This window comes from Artibeus jamaicensis, unplaced genomic scaffold (assembly GCF_021234435.1).
Source record: "Artibeus jamaicensis isolate MK-2021 breed Jamaican fruit bat unplaced genomic scaffold, CSHL_Jam_final scaffold_847, whole genome shotgun sequence".
NCBI lineage: Eukaryota > Metazoa > Chordata > Mammalia > Chiroptera > Phyllostomidae > Artibeus > Artibeus jamaicensis.
The window spans coordinates 12,102,690-12,121,799 of NW_026522057.1; the positions used below are offsets into that span (position 1 = coordinate 12,102,690).

At 54.5% G+C, this 19,110-nt stretch overlaps 1 protein-coding gene across 2 annotated transcripts in view; it reads left to right on the forward strand.

The window, feature by feature from the left end:
* The first annotated feature begins 3,577 nt into the window (after window positions 1-3,577).
* Window positions 3,578-19,110, forward strand: part of NKAIN1 (sodium/potassium transporting ATPase interacting 1) — a 39,299-nt gene continuing 23,766 nt past the window's right edge. For both annotated transcript variants that reach the window (XM_053660499.1, XM_037149622.2), the window contains exon 1: window positions 3,578-3,953. In XM_053660499.1, coding sequence (XP_053516474.1) covers window positions 3,900-3,953 — 54 coding nt within the window. In that variant the 5' untranslated portion in view covers window positions 3,578-3,899. The remainder of the gene's footprint in view (window positions 3,954-19,110) is intronic.

The following is a 19,110-nucleotide window of genomic DNA, read 5'->3' on the forward strand; positions in this document are numbered from 1 at the left end:
ACATGCCTGGGTTTCAGACCAGGTCCCCAGCTGGGGGCGGCATGTGGGAGGCAACCGGATCAGTATATTCCTTGAGCATCCATGTTTCTCTCCCTCTCTATCTCCCTTTCTTCCCCTCTCTCTAAAAATAAATAAATAAAATCTTTAAAAAAGAAAGAAAAAAAAACACTCCAGAAACTGTAATTAGTGAGCACATTCAGTCCTCTAACTTGGAAGAGGGAGAAATAGGTTGAACATTTTGACTATCTTATGAGCAAACTTTCTCAAAAGCCTTGAGTGTTTTAGCTCCCAGAGGGACAAGGGCTCAAACACTGCCCCACCTTCGTTCAGGTCCAGGAAGGAACTTCTGCACAGCCCACGAATCTTATCACTTCAGCAGTTCCTACTGTGCCTTTCTAGGGCTGACCGTGATTCTGCCTCCTCACTCAGGGGGCGTGGGCATGTTCTGAATCATCTCTGTCCTGTGTTACTAAAACCCACTTCATTTTCCCTACAACCTTTCCCTGGATGAGGGATGACTCATTCTTTATGGGGACTCACAAGCACCTCCCTCCCCCCACCCCGCCCTGGATGTCATCCCCAGCTCCTAAACCCCTCCAACTTCTTGCCAAGACAATTCCATCCGTTCCTGTAATTAGATCACCCTCCCACTTTGATCTCCAGACTTCCAGGGAGAAGAGGATGCAAGACACACTGAGGCTGGGAAGATCATTCATTCACCACATGTTTGCTGACTCCGGACAGGATCCCAGCCCTGTAGGATGTAGAGGTAATTTACAACACAGTCACTGTCCTCATAGAGCTCACAGTCTATCGGGGGAAATAAACAAATCAGACTAGTACAGTCAGTCTCGGTACAACCTATGATAAAGGTATCACAAACCACGCAGGAGCCCAAAGAGAGGGCGCTTCCCCCGATCACAGTAATAAGGAAGCCTCAGGGAGGAAGTGGCAGTTGCACTGACATTTGAAATTTCAATAGGAACTCTTGTCTGAAGAATTTCTGTTTCAGAAAGACTTGTTATAGGCGGAATGACGCAGAACCAGAGGCTAGTTCTGCTGAGGTCAGACAGGCCGCCCCTGGGACCACGGGACAGACTGAAGAGCGAGTCAGCCGGGCCTTCGAACAGGTGTCACAGGCACACGGTACAGCCGCAAACCTGCGGACGCAGCCCCAGCGGAATCCACTGCAATGATAAGGATTAAATGAGACAAAGTATGTGAAGCGCCTAGTTTAGAGAGAGTGCTCAGGAAATGGTAGCCGTTGTTGTTGCTATTGAATTGCATCGATAGCATCACAGAGGCAATTGGCAGAAGCTCCTTCTGGGAGAGGCTGTATAGAGGGTCTGGTGGAGGACTGTTATGTCCCAGCTGACCCTCTGCTGACTGGTGTTTATTCTTTTGTGGAAATGGACTCTTTGGAGAATCTGATGAAAGCTGTGAACCCTCTCCCCAGAAAAAGGCACATCTGCTCACAGGAAGCTTTGCATATTATTTAGGGGACTTCACAGACTCCTGGGAGCCTACTAGTCATGGAACCTGGTTGGACACAGCTGTTTCTCGACCAAACCTGGTGGAGAAAAGTTCCCACTATTATCTCACCTTTATTCCAAGTGAAAGCCTCAGCACATGTTGTTGCAATTCTGCGAGTACCTTGTGTGCTTTAAAACACCAGGTGGGCCCTGGCTGGTATAGCTCAGTGGATTGAGCACAGGCCTGCAAGCCAAAGGGTCTCTGGTTCAATTCCCAGTCAGGGCACATGCCTGGGTTGCGGGCCAGGCCCGTAGGAGGGGGCATGTGAGAGGCAACCACACATTGATGTTCCTCTCTTCCTCCTTTTCTCCCTCCTTTCCCTATGTCTAAATATAAATAAATAAAATCTTTAAAAAAAGAAAACACCAGGTGGCACGCAAAGGGATGGGTGGAGGAGGGAGACCAGTGAAGAGACCACTTTAATAGTCCGGGGAGAAGATGGGGCTTTAGCCCCGCAAAGCCCTCCCTGTGCTTGGTGTAATGCTCTGCCCTGCCGCCATTCTGAATTTTGTAACCAGGAGCCTTGCATTTTTATTTTGCTCTGGACCCCACAAATCATGCAGCCAGTTCTAGGAAGCAGATAATAATGCATTTGAATGCTTACTGTGTAAGCAGCTTACAAGTGTAGTGCTGGATCTGGCTTCCGGGCTGTTTGGGTCCAAACCGTGGTCTTAATATTATTATACTGCCTTCCGAGACAAGAGGGGTAGTGAGAGTGGAGAGGAACGGCAAGAATAAGGGCCGTTCTGGTTCTGTTTCTTCTGCCAGAACACTGTTCTCCACTCTTCTGCTTCTCCTTCTCTCCTCTTACCTTCTCAGGTATCAATGTCATTTCCTTGGGGAGGTCTTTCCTGGTCTCCAAACCTGAATTATGCCCCTTCAGTCTCTGTTCTACTCCTTCCTACCCTTAAAGCACCCATCAGAATTTCTCATTATGTATTTATTTGTGTGTTTTCTTGTTTTAAGGACAATTCCTCACTAGACTTCTTTCAATGAATGTAGAGACTGGCGTGTCCCCTTCTCCCCAGTGGAGAACCTGGCACATAGTAGGTATTTCGTAAGTACTAGCTGGAAGGTACAGTTCACAGGTCAGATGGGAGAGAGAAGCCGGGAGGGAGGATGAGGGATTCCCACCTGAGTAATACTCATCACCAAGAGACTATGGGAAGTCAGGCGTGGGGCAGGGATGGTGATTAGATAGATGGATTTGAGGTGTGTTTAAGCGTTGAGTGCTTCCCCAGGGCGTCTTGGAGAGCGCCGTTTTCTGCTGGCAAGCCCTTCCCGACTCCCTTCTCCACTGCAGTGTGGGTTAGGGGCTGGCCACAACCCCCACCCCCACCCCCACGCCCGGGCAGACCTGCCCCCAGGAGCCTGAGGGAAGCTCCCTCCGTGGGTTCTGGAACAGCAGGGCTCACCTCTGGATCCCAGAACTCCCAGGGATGTGCATGTAGTCCGGGCTCAATACGTGCTGGCAGAGGAAAAGAGGGAAGGAAGCGAATGTCACCAGAAGGGAAGCCGGGACGCCGAGCAGCGGGCCTGGGAACTGGAGTGGAAGGAGAGAGAGGGCCAGGGTTTGAGCACGAAGTCCCGAAAGACAGGGTGGATGGATTGGTGCCGGAGCGAGCACACGCACGGGGCTGAGTGCTTTGTTCACGTAAATGCATTTCATCTTCGTGGCAACACTGAAGCAGACATGATTATTCCTGCCTTGTTTAAGAACACTGAAGCCCAGAGAGGTGACGCGATTTGCCCAAGGTCACACAGAGTGAGCCAGCAGTGAAGTTCGGGGTTGACCGAAGGCTATCAGCCTCCAAGCCTGTACTCTTCCCACTTCACTCTCGGCCGCATCCCCCCAACTCTCCACTTCCCTACCTCTCCCTACCACCCTTCCACTCCCGAGGCCGCCCCGCCCCACCTCTCCCCTCCCTCCCTCCCTCCCTCCCTTCCTCTTGGTGGTGGCGGCGGCAGCGGCGGAGCCACGTGGTGGGGCCGGGAAGCCGCGGCCGCGGAGCGCCCGGGCGGCTGCCCCAGCTGGGCAGTGCTGCTCTGCGCCGCGCTGCGCTCGCTGCCTTCGCTCCCCGCTCCGCGCACCCCGCCAGCCGCCCCGGGGCAGGAGGCGCGCCTGGCTGTCGGCCGGTCAGACAAAGAAGGCGCGGCTCGGCAGAGCCAGCGCGCGGGTGGAAGGACCATGGACTCAGAGCGCAGGCGGCCCGCCTCAGCCCTGAGGACCCGGCGCTCCCGGGCCCGGCCCTAGGCGCTCGGCCCCGCCGCCCGGGGCGCCCGGAGAGAAGAACGCGGAGCCCGTGCGGTGCGGAGGACGAGCTTGAGGGGCGCCGCGGCGGACGGCCTGCGCGGCCCCTGGAGCCATGGGCAAGTGCAGCGGGCGCTGCACGCTAGTCGCCTTCTGCTGCCTGCAGCTGGTGAGCGCCGCGCTCTCGGGCGGCCGGAGCAGGGTGGGGCGCGGTGGGGCGGGGTCCCAGGGCGTGCGGGTTGGGTGCTGTGTCCCTGTGTGTGTGTCTGGTGAGAGGGCCAGGGTGGGGCGGGGGGGTCTGGAGTCAAGGAATGGACGGGTGGAGCCTGCTGCTGCTGGCCGTGCAGTCTCTTTGTGTGCGCTTCTCGCCCAGCGCTCCCCAGTCCCGGAGTGCGCCCTGTGCGCGAGTCCCGGGCCCGCCTCGCGCCTGGGGCTCCACGCGTCCGGCCCACACTGTACCAGGGGCCCTCCCGTTGGGAGGTGGGACCAGGCGCTGTGGGGCTGTGGCTGGTTGCGGCGGGGGGTGTGCTCGGGGCTGGTTTATGGATCCGTTGAGGTCCCTGCCGTTTGTTTTCCTCTAGATCACTCGTTTGCATGGGTCTCCCTTCCTCTGGGTTTCTGCCTCTTGGTCTCCGCCCCTGTGAGTGTTTCTCACAAAAGTCTCTGCGCCTGTGTGTGTCTCTCTCTCCGGTGTTCTCTTTGATATGTCTCTAGATCTCTGGCCATTTCTGGTCCGCGTTCATCAGTGTGTGTTGGGATCTTGTTGGGATACTAGACTCCAAGAACCGTTCACTCCTTTGTGCTGTTTCTGCCTCCCTTCACCCTCCTGATTGGGCAGGCCCCGGGAACGGAGAGCCACCTCCCTGGAGAGGGTCACAGGGAGCTGCCGGGCACTGAGCCAGTCTGACCAACCTGGGTGCTGAGCTGTCCTCCCTGCTCTGGTTGAGGCCACTGTGGCCGTGGGTGTTCCACCCGTCAGTCGTCAGTTCCCCCAAAGCACCCCCGGTGAGGACAGGCAGAGCAGCTCCTCCGCCTGGGCTGGCGCTGATGGCGGTGGGGATACTGGGGTGCTCTAGGGAGGATGGGCGCATCTGAGGACACTGTGCCTAACCCCAGCCGACGGAACTTGGGCTCTTGTCTCGGGGAGGCCAGGGGAGTGAATTCAGAAGCTGAAGGGGACCATCTGCCCTTCAACTCAGTCTCTGGCAGGTGGATTTGGGAAGGTGGTTAAGGAGAGGCCAGGGTCACCTGCCTTCCCTACAGCTGTGGCTCAACAACAAGAGGTTTTTGAAGCTGTGTGCTCCTCTAGGTAGAGATGCATGGGGACCTCCTTGGGCAGAACTCTCGAGTCTGAGTGTGAGTTGTGCTTGCCTCCGTGATCTGAGTCTCCACTTTTCCCTGCACCATTGCCCCTCCTCCACCATAGGTGCGTATAGTGATACAGAGTGAAGCTTTGAGCCTGGGGGTGCAGACCTCCCCATTCATCTTGCCTTTCACCTCCGGGGGACACCAGCCCCAAACCCGCCATCCACAGACCTGCCCTCTTGGGCAGCGGCAGAAACAGCCCAGCCTAGATCATTGTAGCCCCTGCTCCCAGCTGTGGGACACAGGCAAGTGACTCCCCGTCCCCGGGCTGCCTTGGTCCGCCTCTCTGTAGACTGCTCATCCTTGAGGGTTACAGAGGAGATGAATTAAGATCATGTAGAATGGAAACTCCAGAAGGGTAGAAATGATCTGTTTTGTTCCTTGCTAAATCCCCAGCAGCTGGAACAGTGCCTGGCACTCCATTAATATTTGTAAAATAAATGAATGAATCAGTTATTTTGGCAACTCCTGGCTCACAGCAGAAACACCTTTCTTTATGTACTTTGAGGAACATAAAATGCCAAGAAGTGCTGAAACAGGATCCTTTTCTCTGTTCATTTTGAAATTTTCAACTAGGACTTTTTATTGTTAGAAAAGTAATATACACATGTTGTAAAAGTGAATAAATCAATAAATAATCAAATGGAGCAGAAAATAAGGGTAAGTTTCCCTCTATGCCCAGTTCCATGCCCCAAAGGTAAGCACTTTTAATAGCTTGTCCTGTGCTCATTGTTACTGATAATAACGAGAGTTAGCTTTAGGGAGCACTGACTAGGTGCCGGGCACCCTTGTAAGCACTTTTCCGTGTAAATCCTCATAGTGACCCTATAAAGTAACTTGCCCAAAGTTCCATCGTTAGGAGCCAGGCTTTGCAGCCAGGCAGCTGACCAGCATCCCCTGTTGCCTTCCTGATTATAAAATAAGTAGCTTTGGCCCTGAATAGGTCAGGGGTCCCATGGGATGGGCTTGCTACTCTGCAGAGAGATGGAGGTGGCGGGTAGAGGCGATCTCCCTGCCTCCATAGCTTTCACCAGCTAAGTAAAACCCTCCCTTCCATGTTGAGGGTTCGCCAGCACAAGGGGTTCTGGAGTTAGATGTGACCTGGCTGGGACTCCGAATCTCCTACGTCTTGGCTGGGTGGCTTTGGACAGCTTTCGAGGGTTACATGAGATGCCTTGGGGAGGGGCTTGGAAGAGGGACTTGAAAATTGGCCTCTTGGCTCTGTTGCTCTGTGTGGGCTGATTGCAGAGTGGGTCCCTTCAGTTGTCAGCCCCAGGAGCCTCTGCTACCAGGCAGCTTCCGTAATGTGCTGGATGCTGGAATTCACCGGCCTGACATCATCCCGGGGAGAAGGGAGCCTATTTTGTCATCCAATGGAAAGGGACTGAGAAGGAAGAGGCTGTTGGTTTCTTGGCTGACAACTTTATAAAAGGAATTGTGTCATTTTCCTGTTTCCAATGGTGTTTAATCATTGCAATAAAACCGGCTAGTTCTAAACATTCTTCTGCTGTTGGGGTAGACTTGTTCTGGGGGAGGGAATAGGGTGAAAAGCAGGTGTCCCAGTCAGGTGAACTAGTATCGGGACAAGGCTCCGGAGTCTGGCTAGTCCCTGACTGTCACTTTCTAGCCCTGTGATCCTGGGCAAGTTGCTTACCCTCACTGAGCCACAGTTATGTCATCTGTTAAAGAGAGATAATGCTCCCAGCTCTTAGGGTTGTGAGGATTAAATGCTTCTCATGAACTTAGCAGTGCGCCAGGCACAGAATGAGATTCAGTGGACAGTAGCATCTTTTTTTTTTATTTTATTTATCTTTAGAGACGAAGGGAAGGAGAGAGGGAGAGAAATATCAATGTATGTTTGCCTCTCGTGTGTCTCTGCTGGGAACTGGCCTGCAACCCAGGCATGTGCCCTGAATGGGAATCAAACCACAATCCTCTGGTTCACGGGCCCGCGCTCAATCCACTGAGCTACACCAGCCAGGGCAACAGTAGCATCTTAATCGGGTTATACCAGGGAACGCTTTCCTGGAGTTGCGGCCCACACGCCCAGGGGCCCCTCACACTCTTGCTTCCTCCTGCACAGCAAGTGCTGGGCCCTGAGCTGAGAGCAGGAGGCCTGGGGTTCAAGCCTGGTTCTGCCACTGACATCCTGTAAACTCCAGCAATTCTTTTCCCCACTGCAAGCCTCAGTTTTCCCATTTGTAAAACGGGAAGAACCATTCATCTGTGTCGCCAGGGTCCTGCCACCTGTGCCCACCTGGGACTCTGGGATGAGATCTGGGCTGGCCTGGGGGTTCCGTTCTACAGACTGTCTTGGGTCCCTTGCTGTCCTGGCTTCTACGTGATGTATCAGCTGGACATTATTAATGCAATTCACGCCCTAATTTTTATGTGTTTCCCTTTGCCTTCTCCTGCCCTTCTTTCCTAGTCCACCTCCTTCCTGAAACTTCACAGGCCGCTCTATTCTTCCCGTAAGAGGATGCACCGAGGAGATTTACCCGAGGGAGTCATCATCAATTTCTTCATCATTGCCATTATTACTCCTATTTCTGGAGTCCTGTGCTAAGCACTTTATATGCATTACCTCATTTAACCAAATGAGCTTACATATATAAAGTGCTTGGCAGAGCGCCTGGGACGTGTTCAACACTCACTCGGTGGGAGCTGTCTTACTGTTTTTGTCCTTCTTATTGTTACTCCACACAATGGGAGAGATGTTCTTTTCCCCTTTTTCAGAGGAGGAAATGGAGGCTCAGAGGGGCGATGAGCTTTGCCCAGGACCTCCAAGCTAGTCAGGGACAGAACTAGGAGGCGGGCACCCTGCTGTTGGAACAGAGCCGCCCTCTCCGCCCTGGGCCACTCTGTGGCTCTCATTCAAGCAGTGTGTGACCCCAGACGAGTCTGTCTGTTTCTACGAGCCTCAGTTTCCTCATCTGAAAATGGAAATGATACATTTTCAACAGGATCATGCACATGCCGGGCACCAGGAGCCAGTGAGCGCTCAGCAATACATCACTGCCATGGTTGTTCTTGTCCCAGCCGTCTGTGACCTTGGCCACGTGCATTCACTCCTCTGAACCCCAGTGTCTTCCTCTGTCAATGAGAGTCGTCCCTACCTCTCAGCTGTAAAAAGGGCCTAGCCAGGTGCCATATCCATAGTAAATACTCAGAAAAACATCAGTTTTCATTCTCTTCCTTTCTGGAATGCTCTTTGCTTTCTGGAAGGTGGTGGGTGAGGGGGAAAATATGTAGCTTCCTGCTGAGCTGCGAGTAATGGTGTGAAACGTGGTCAACCTGATTGATGTCGTTATTAGCCACAGTGATGGCGAAGACCCGAGGGAGGCAGCTCCTGTGGGGGGCCGCGCTCTGGAGCAGCTGCGCCTGCAAGCTCGCGGCGTTCTGGGGAGCGGCTGGCTCTGCTGTGGGTGCTCAGGCTTCAGAGTCAGGAGCGTGAGATTGTCCAGGCCACTGACCGCTTTAGACAGGTGGGGGTTGGGGTGGTCAACTCCCTTTTGCAGATGAACAGACTGAGGCCAAACAGCTCTCAAGACCCTTGGGATGTCGGCAGAGCAGGGAGGAATGGAGAAGGGGCCCCCCCGGGGGACAGGGCAATGGCCCTGGTTCTTCTTTGCAGGGGTGGGTGGGTGATTTTGAGATAAGCTCCCCATAAATGGCAGCTGCTATAAAAATCGGCACAGGGGTTAGGAGCAATACCTCTCTGGTCAGACCGCCATTGCTGCCTTGCTTTGTGACTTCCGGAAAGTCTCTCACCCTCTCTGAGCCTCTGCCTCTCTCCTATAAAGTCGTCAGAACAGCAGCGGTTTGGGGGGTTCCATGAGACACTGCCCGAAGAGCACAGTGCCTGGCCGAGGGGATACACTGCTGGTGGCTAGTTCTTATTTGCCTTGATGTTCAGACAAGTCACTTCTGTCCCCATCTCTGCGTGGATTAGGGATTTAGTAGTAATCAGTCATGCCCATAAACTCTTCAAGTGTTCATTTCTTTTTTTTTAATATGTTATTTATTTATTTATTTTTAGAGAGAGAGGAAGGGAGGGAGAAAGGGAGGGAGAGAAACACTGATCAGTTGCCTCCTGCACACCCCCAACCAGGGACCAGGCCTGCAACCTAGGCACGTGCCCTGACCAGGAATCGAACCAGTGACCTTTCAGTTTGCCAAATGACGCCCAACCCACTCAGCCACAGCAGTCTGGGCAAGTCTTAGCTTCTTTATATGGAAAAATGTATGTTTCAGTGGAAATAATAACAACAAAAATGATAGTAACATTAAACAACTTGTTTTGTTTGGTGTCTGCTAGGAGCCAGGCACTGTGCTAAGCACTTTGCATACCTGTCCCTTGTTACTGTCCAGCCTATTCCTGGCCACATATCTAGTAAGGACAGAACGAGGATTCAAACCCAGGTCCAGGGCTCCTAGCTTCGACCTGGCGTGGCCCATTGCTCCCCTGCAAGGTTGTGGGGATGCTGGATGTGGGAGCCAATGGAGAAATCAAAATCCTTCCTCAGCCCCTGGGGGTGTTACTAGATGCCAGATATTCTGAGTCGCTTGTTCCAATGCTCCACCACCGACCCTACCCCTCCGTAACTCCATTAGGGGAGCTTATCTCAAAATCACCCACCCACCCCTGCAAAGAAGAACCAGGGCCATTTCTACCCATTTCTACTCATCCCAAGGCCTGTGTTGGGTTTAAGGAAACTATGATGCAGGTGGAGAAAAAGCTACCCAGGGCCCTGGCTGCTGTGGCTCAGTGGATTGAGCGCCAGCCTGCAAATCAAAGGGTCACCAGTTTGATTCCCAGTCTAGGGCACATGCCTGGGTTGCGGGCCAGGTCCCTAGTAAGGGTGTTGGAGAGGCAACTACACATTGATACTTCTCTCCCTCTCTTTCTCCCACCCGTCCCCTCTGTCTAAATAAATAAACTCTTTAAAAAAAGAAAAAAGAAAGAGAAAAAGCTACCCAGGGAAGAAATTAACCTGTATTGAAGACTTCTCAGCCTTCATGCATATGGTTTTTATACCCATTCACTTGATGGGCATACTGAGGCTCAGAAGAATGAAGTAACTTGTTACGAAGGAAACAAGATACAGTCTAGGCCTCAGATGAGTGACCAAGGGGTAAGGATTTGAGCCGTTGTACAATCTGCACCAAGCTGCAATCGTTGAAGTCTCTTCTTTCCTCTAGTTTCAGGGAGGGGTGAGTGCTGGGAGGGAGAGCAGGGTGAGACCAGAGATGTGTCTGTTTCAGTGCTAGTTCCGGGCCACAGGGAGTGGAGCTGTCTTTTGTCCTGGGAATCCCAGTCTCACTGCCGTTGGCCTCCCTCCTCCATCTGGAAAGGCAGAGGGACAGTGATTCGGAGACTGACAGAGAGTCTCAGGCAGCAAGCAAGTCTCCCCGAGACACACGCTTCTGCCAGCAAACACCGAGGTTTCAGAAGGTATGTTCGGTAGTTGCAGGTTTTAATGGGTTGCCATGGCCTCCTGACCCCCGCCTCTCAAAGCAGCTGGCGAGTCCTGGGGCAGGGAGGTTCCCCGGGAAGAACATGGGCTTTGGCATCAGGCTGGGGGTTGAGTTCCATCTCTGCCTCTTTGTAACTGGGTGACCTTAGGCAAGACACTTAACCTCTCTGAGCTTCCACCTGCGTTTCTCTAAATCAGGATCATAATCATCTGCCTCAAAGAGTTGTAGGAGGCTCCTTTGTGGTAAGATATGCTGAGTGTTGCCTGGCCAATACAAGTTGCGGGTTCCATCCCTGATCAGGATGCATATAAGAATCAACCAATGAATGCATAAATAAGTGGAGCAACAAATCAATATTTCTCTCTCATTAAAAAAATATATATGCTGAGTAGGAGCTCACAAAAGGTTTATACTCTTGAATATCCTGGAAATGAGAAAGCAGGCTCTGTGAATCTGAATACTGCAGAGGTAGGAAATGGGACATGGTGGCCTAGTGGCCTTGGCCATGACCGCCCCTTGGTTTTCTCTTCCATAACATGGGGACTGTAGTGAGAACGATTTGAGATAATGCAGGGAGGGCCAAGGCTCAGAACCTGGCGCTGACTCAGAGGGAATCAGAGAGACAGGCTTGACCCCTGTGTCCCCCTCTGTAAAGGGAGAAGGCTGGCCTCCGACTCTGCATCATCGGTGAGACCTGGCCTTCCCCGTGGAGATCAGAGCCGCCGCCACACTGGCCCACCCTGCTGCGGGCGGCAGCGGCTGGTGGGAGCACCAGGCTCTGGGGAAAGGAGGAGAATCCGCCTTGGTCCAGGCTTTGCATCTGCGTGTCAGGTTGTCAGGGACTCAGGTGACATCTTTCCTCTTTCTGTATAAATGAGTGTTCACACTGTCCCCATCCCGAACGCCCACATGGTATGTTTGGTAGTAAAATAAAGTCTCAGGCCACAGAGGTTCAGAACAGGAGGTTCTGACCTATCACTGTCCCCTGGTCACCACAGGTGAGCTTCCCGAACTCCAGGAAAACTATGTACTTTTGGGTCAGAGAGTAAGAATTGCCACCAGCTCTCCCTGCCAGGAGTTGCATTCAGCAAATATTGGTGAAGAACCCACAGAGTCCGGGACACAGTCCCCTAAGGGGTGCAGGATGTGCTGCAAGTCAAAAATCCCACGGTTCTCGTACCCACTTGCTGTGCAGCTTTGAGCTGGCTCTGCCTCTCTCTGAGCCTCCTTTTCTCCTGTCCGTGATGCCCGGGGATGGAGGAGACAGTGTTACAGCAGTTTTCACACTGTCCACAGCGGCTCTGCCGTAGAGGGCTGACGATCAGGTGGTGAGCCCCTGCCCCCGGCAGTGGTGAAGAACTTGCATATGGGTTGGATGACCACTCGGACACGTAATGGGTCTCATGGGTCCTTCGAGCCCTCAGATGTGTTTCTGAGAGGACAGTGACAGTAGTGTAAAATGGCATTTAGTATGAATGATTAAAATTGTGAGCCTTTTCCTGCTGTAACCATGTGCCTTTGCCTTAAGCATGCTCCTACCACCACCCCCACCCACAAATCACAAAACCCAGCCCAGGAAGTGGGGGAAACGGGAATCTATAGGCACTTTTCCCAGTGACTGCTCTGGCTGCCCTTTGACCTAGAAGGGAAGGCAGCCCTGGGCATTTCAGAATAGGGATAGTTCCTAAGCCTCTTTTTTTTTGGGGGGGGTGGTAAATTCTGCAGCCCCAGCCTGAACCAAAGATGTGGGTTTTCAATTACACAATTAAATGCACAATTAGACATAATTACCAGTGCTCAGAGCCCAAGACTGCTTATAATAGGCGTGTAATCTACTGCAGCCTCTGTTTATACTACTCAGTGCGCTCCCTAATGATGCCAGGATGCCTTCACAGTGCACTGTTGCCATGGAGATGAGCCCGCCACCACCATGCCGGGCTGACAAATGGTGTTCCGGTCCGGGTCTCTGGGTTGTTTCTGAGGCCTCTGCAGCCAGCCAGGTGGGCCAGGAAGGTGGGTCAGTCCTCCCTTCTTTCTGACACACCCCGCTGGTTTGAGCCAGCCTCTGAGCCACCTGGGAGGACAGGAGAGGGCAGCGTCAGCCTCCCCCCACCTCCTGGAGTCCTCAAGCCTTGAGTAGGATGGCCCAGGTGCTGTGAAAGATCTTGCGGTCATCATGCCAGCTGAGGTCCGGACAGGGGCCATGCATACAGCTGGTTGCCACATAGGCGGGGTCTGCCATGAACTGGCTCTGGGACCTTGGGCAAGTCCTCACACCTCTTTGGGGCTCTGTTTCCCTGTATGTGAGATGCACCGCAGGGTCTCTGCACGTGGTGCGGCCAACAGAGGAGATTCATCGAGCGCTTGCCGCACACTGCCTGCCGCAGTAACGGCCTCACCTGTAATGGCTCACCCCCCCTCACCACGCCCTGCTTTTGCAGGGGCAGAGCCTGATGCTGCTGGCAGTCTGACTCGGGGCCGTCACTCGTACCGTCTAACATAGGGCCTCACACCTGTCATCTCGTGTTCGCCTTGCAGCTGCCCCCGAGGTGGCTGTTGTTATACCCATTTCCCAGGTGAGGGCTCTGGGGCTCGGAGAACTGAAGTCATTTGCTGAAAGTCACAGCAGTGCAGGGGCAGAACGGGTTCTGCCTAATGCCAGAGCCAAGATTCCTAACTTTGGCTTCTTAATGGAAGTCAGGAAGGGGTAAACAGATTTCCTTCTAGAAGCACACACCGAGGATAACCATTATCCCACCTGGCCCGGCCACAGCTCCTGAGGAAGCAGAGAATCCTGAGGTCCCTCAGACCCAGCACTTTGCTTTGACCTTGAAAAAACTTTGGCCTCATTCTAACTGCCCTGTGTGAACCTTCGTAACATGTAGTCTGTTGTTCCCACTTAACAGATGAAGCAACTGAGGCTCAAGAAGCTCAAGTGCATTGCCCAGGGCCTCACAGCTGGCGAGTGGCTGAGCAGGCATCCTCACCCAGAGGTCCTGCTCTCTCCTTCCAGGTGTCCATCAGCATGGAGATGTGGGTGTGCCCCCTGCCACTTCCCTGGAGCCCCCAGTTGCTTGGCTGGTTCTTAGAGAATGAGGCATCTGGATGAAAGGGCGATCAGAAGGCGAGGGGGACAGTGCCCACCTGGCCCCACCCAGGGTTCTGTCTAGCTGGATGATTCCCTGATAGCAGCCTGAGGTCTTGGATTTCTGAGGGGGGCTGTGAGATACTACCATCGCCCCTGCTCTGTGCAGCTGGGAAAACTAGGAAATGCCCAAGGCCACAGTGCAAGTCAGTGGCAGAGTTGGGACTGGGATCCAGAGCCAATTTAGGGCACTCGTTAGCTTCCTTTTACACCCCGCCCGTCCTTTGGAGAGAGGGGTTTGGGGGGGCTCGGGTGTTCATGTTTGTCTTTCTGTGTATGTATTCGAAACTGCACACAGCTCCGTGCCTAAGCATTTGTGGGGCAGACACCAGCACGTTGAGATTTGTGGATCAATAAACATCCCTTCCCACTTCCTCCCTCTTCATTTATTCATGAACTCTGAACTCCTTGGCTCCAGAGAAACTGCCTGGAAGAAAGCAATTAGAGCATAATTAGAATCACTTCTATTATCAACTCTCAGCAGGAGGGCAAGGGGGGCTGCTGGAGCGTGGGGGTGGCCCCCTGGAGCTCCCTTCAGCCCCAACTCCAGCAGCTGCCCATTTAGCTTCTGCTCACCCCCTGGCGCTCAGCCTCCCTGAAGTCCTGGGCACCAGTCCACCTTCAGCAGGAAATGAGGATCTCATCCCCAGAGGTATCCAAGCGCTTGATAAGGTTAGGGAGGAGGGCTTTCTGCTTACATACTACGTTAGAGTAGATGATTTCTAAGTCCCTTCCATGCTGAGCTTGGGTGCTTCCTGCCAGGGCCTGGGCTGGGCACTGCAGGAAAACTAAGAAGCTCACGGCTCCTGCTTTCTCGAAAACATCCCTGGGTGGGATTGCAGTGAGTGACGCCTGCGATGACAATAGGAAATGTAAATTATCAGGAGGAAGCAATTTACCAGACAGGACTCCATTCATGGCCAGGTGATTAGTGTAATAATAACAGGACCAGCAGTCTGTTTAGGGAGTGTTTCTGGCCCCATAGCCACTGCCCTTCCCCACCGCATGTCCCACCAGCAGAGAGAGGTCACCCAGGAGCCCTGCCGGTCCCTTCTCCCTGAGAAAGAGGAGGACAAAAGACACAGGGAGGTGTCAGGCACCGTGTCTCTCACTTCAGATGAACTTCCTCGATCGGGCAAGACCCCTGGGTGGCAGATACCAGTGTTTCCCCCCGTGCACAGGTGAGGAATCCGGCTCGGGGGTGGCAGAGCCCGCCTGAGGTTGCGCAGTGTTGGTAGGGGACTCACACCCAGGCCTCCTGGACTCAAGGAGCCTCATGCTTTGTGCTCTTCCAGGTTTGAGAGGGCACTTTGCTCTCTTTTGAGCTTCCGTTTGGGCCTGAGTTGTTCTGAGCTTCCTTGTTGGGCTGTTGAACATGCCCCATGCATCCGTCTCCTGGTGGCAGGTAACACATCGAATCCTCTTGTTCCTCTTTTTCTCACTGTGTCAGCTAAAGAGAGTGGAGAGGCCCGCCACCGATCTGGGTCACGGCCCCCAGACTGGAGTCGGTGCCCCCAGAACCAGCCTGGCAAAGGAAAGGGAAGGCCTGGCAGCTGAGGGTCTGGGGCCCCTTGAGAGAAGATCACCATGGATACAGGAGCCCCTACTGTAACCAAGGAGACAGCCCCAGCCCTTCGGCTGTGACAAGGAAGGTGTGGCTTCGTGCTGGGAAACTGCCTACACCCCCCCACCCCGTGGGGCCCAAATGGACAGAGGAGAGGATGAAGGGCAAATGCAGTCACAGGGAGACGGTGGGGCCCGTGGGGCTCCGTCCCGGGAGTGGGGACAGGTACCCGGGAACAACGAGGCTTCCTTCTTCCCTTACCCTGCCCAACCTGAGGGGATGTTGCCATGAAAACCAGTTCCCCTTCACTGACCCTCTGTAAGGAGCTGTCCCCTTTCTCCCAGTGACAGGTGGTTACCCTGGCAACAGGCCCTGTGCCCAGCAGGGGTCTCTGACTTCCCAGTAGCCCCTTCCCTTAGTGCCGCAGGCAGCAGCTCTGTCCAAGAGAGGCCAACTTTCAGCTGCGGGCCTTTGCCAGGCCCTCCAAGATGGCCCAGTGATCAAGATACCGTGGGGTTCTGACCTTCTGGCCTAACCCCCGCCAGGTTTATAGCCTGTCTATGGCTCCTCCTTGCCTTCAGGGGGAGGTCTAACTGGGGTGGGGGTGGGGTCTCACACTGAGCCTGCATCAGAATCAGCCAGAGGGCTTATTAAAACACGCATTTGGGCCTTGCCCCACGTTTCTGATTTAGTCAGTTTGAGACGGGGTCTGAGGATCTGCTTTTCTTACAAGTCCAAGGTGCTGCTGATGCTCTGGTCTGGGGACCACACATTGAGAATTAGTGGTCTAGCCAGTGGGGCGCCGGGCTGCCCAGCTGGCCTGCTAACCACCTCCAGTCCCTGAGCTCCGGCCACCAGCTGCGCTTCACACCTCAGTGCCTTTGCATCTGCCACTCTGGCCTCTGGAAGTCCTTCCCCCTGTGCATCTCTTTAAGGCCCGCTGGCCCATTATCTCCTCTCTGGAGCTTCTCTGTGTTCTGCAGCTCTGCCACACCTTGGTCTCCCTGTGGGCTCTGGCTACACCCTGCCTCCACCGCCTCCGTGATGACAGGTGCCTCACGCTTGGAGTTCATTCTTGTTCTCACATGGACTCTCTCTCCCTGGACTGAGTTCTCTGAGGCCTGGAGAGGTGTCCGAGCCACCTGGCCCTCAGAGCGCCCTCAGTGAATGTGTGGAGCTTGAATGAACCCCACGAGCAGATGGAAAACGCAGGTGGGGGGTCACAAAGCTTCATTTACCCGGCCGGTCAGGCATTCGTTGGTGCTTACTCCGGGCCAGGCATGGTGCATTCGGTGGTGTGGGGGGCACGGGTGCTGCCCCTGTGGGCTCGGGTGCTATCAGCGATCCCGTTGCAACGTGGCCAGTGCTGCACAGGAGAAGAGGTGCTGCAGGATCTGGGTGTTACGGGGAGGGCTTCTCAGAGACGGTGGTCCGTGCAGAGCAAAGCAGTCAGCAAGCAGAGCACGGACGCCCCGTGCGCAGACCTTGCTGCACTGGCTCCTTTCCGCGGCCCTGCCAGGCAGAGCTGTCATCCCTGTTTTACAGATGAGCCAATGGGACCCGAGAGGGCAATTCACGGGGCCACGTGGCAGAGCTGTGGTTTGCTGGATTCCAACGCCAAATCCCAAGCTCGCTCTGTTCCCCTGTGCGGCCCACAAGGCCCAGGCACCTGTGTGGCCTGAGACATTGGTTTGGGAACCTGTCTTCAGTGAGGACTGACCAGTTTACTCACGGCAGATCCCACAGTCCCCTGTCCAGTCAGCCCCAAGCCCGCTTTCAGGACCTGCCAGGGCTCCTCCAGAGGACGGCCTGGGTGGCTGGTGTGTGCACCCCCAGGCCCAGGAATGAAAAGCGGCCATGGATGCTGGCCACGTGTGTGTCCAAACCTGTGTGTGAGACCCCCCACCCAGAAGGAAGCTGGAAGTGGCAATGCTGGCTGGAGCTGGAAGAGGCTACACTGTCCTCTAGCACAGAACTCGAAGGAGGCAGAGAAATTTAAATTCACGGCCTGGCCTTCCACACCATTACATCTGGGGAGAAGATAGAGCATATTTTATTTAAGAGTTTGTTAGCTTAGTTTGTAACTTAAATATTTAGACATGCTTGTTTCGGCCCTGAAGCCCCCCCATGTTAGGAGGGTCTGGCCGTGGTGTGCGGTGCAGGCAGAGCCTTCCGGGTGCCTGAGCAGCCTCTGGTGGTTCTGGCTGCTCCGGCCTGTCACTGCTTGTCTGCTGTCAGCAGCCCCGTGTGCCATCTGAGTAGGCTGCTGTCCCCAAGCTGCCACAAGCTGTCATCTCCAAGATAGGCCATCAGGGACTCAGGGACCCCCCACTGAAGTGAGAGGCTGTCTGGGGCCCATCCTGGCCATCACACTGTGGCCGTCAGCTGTGACAGGCTGGGCTGTCGCCCCCACCCTGGGCCTGATGGGACAGGATTGGAGTGGGAGGGAGGGGTCGAGGTTTATCGAGGCCTGCCCCAGGCGATGACGAGACACCTTGTTTCTGCTGCTCCTGAGAAGCCTGAGCTCAGTCAAGTTGCTCAGCCTCTCTGAGCCGAGGTTTTTCCTCTGTAAAGGGCCGCTTGGGGCTACTGAGCAAACTCAGTGAGAGAACCCATGCAAAGCACTCAGCATAGCCCCTGGCCCTTAGCCAAAGTTAGGACGGCGTACCCGCTGTAATTACGGCTAACAGGAGCCACGAGCCAGCCCTCGGAAGGTGGTGCGTGTCGAAGACACACAGTACTGTTTGCCGAGTGGGAAGCTCCCAGGCAGAGGATCCTGGGCTTCGGAAGCCAGGAGGATCCCCAGAGAACATCCCTCCAACCCTTTGTTTGAACAGACAGGTCCACAGAGGCCCAGGGGGCCATGGAGCCTGTTGGATCCAACCTCTATGCCCGGCATCAGGGCCCTTCATGGACTGTTCTAGGAAGTGGACTGATGCCATTTCTGGAAAGGACGGCAGTTGGGTGTGTGATTTCAGACAAAAATACCCTGAGCAAAAATAAACACCCCCGGGTCCACTCCCCTGCTCCATTCTCGGCAGCCATGGGCAGGTCTGCAGCTAGAGCCTGGTCTCGAGGTTTCCAGGCAGATGGTGAGGGGGCAGCGGCAAAGGGACCTGTCAATCCAGGGAGTGCCACTAACATGATGCCCCATGCACTCCCAGGAGACGGGGCTCGGACCCCACTCCGACACCTGGTAACGTCAAGAAAAGGCGTCACTCTCCCCCTCTGGAAAATGGGGTCACCACTCCCCCAGCAGGGTAATAAGTCCGTTCCTCAAGGACACTGGGGCCAGAAGACGGGGTTGAGACGCTTGGCAGCTGTGTGACCTTGGCAGTTCTCTTCCGTAGGCTTCGGTTTCCCAGGAGGGAAGCCAGGATGACCTCAGCCTCTACCTGGCTTGTTTTCTGGGAGGATTAAATGAATCAAAGCCTGCTAAGCAGTCAAGAGATACTCTGTACGTAATGTGTTAGCTGTTATCTCTGGTGATAAAATGAAAGGCCACCTGTAAAGAGCCCTGCTCAGTACATACACATAGTAGGCACTTATGAACTGTTTCTCCCTTTTCCTTCCTTCTGTGAACCACAGGCCTAGTGATCAGTCAGGGACCCCATGCTCAGGTGGGGCCCTCCCTCCACCCTCGCTTCCACCGCACACCTCTCCCCCCAGCAGGCTCTGGCCCAGGGCCAGGAAGGGATTGCAGGAGTCAGCTCCGCTCCCTCCTCTCAGCTCCTCTGCCCTCCCTGTAATCTCCAGCCAGCCCGGGGGCAGAGG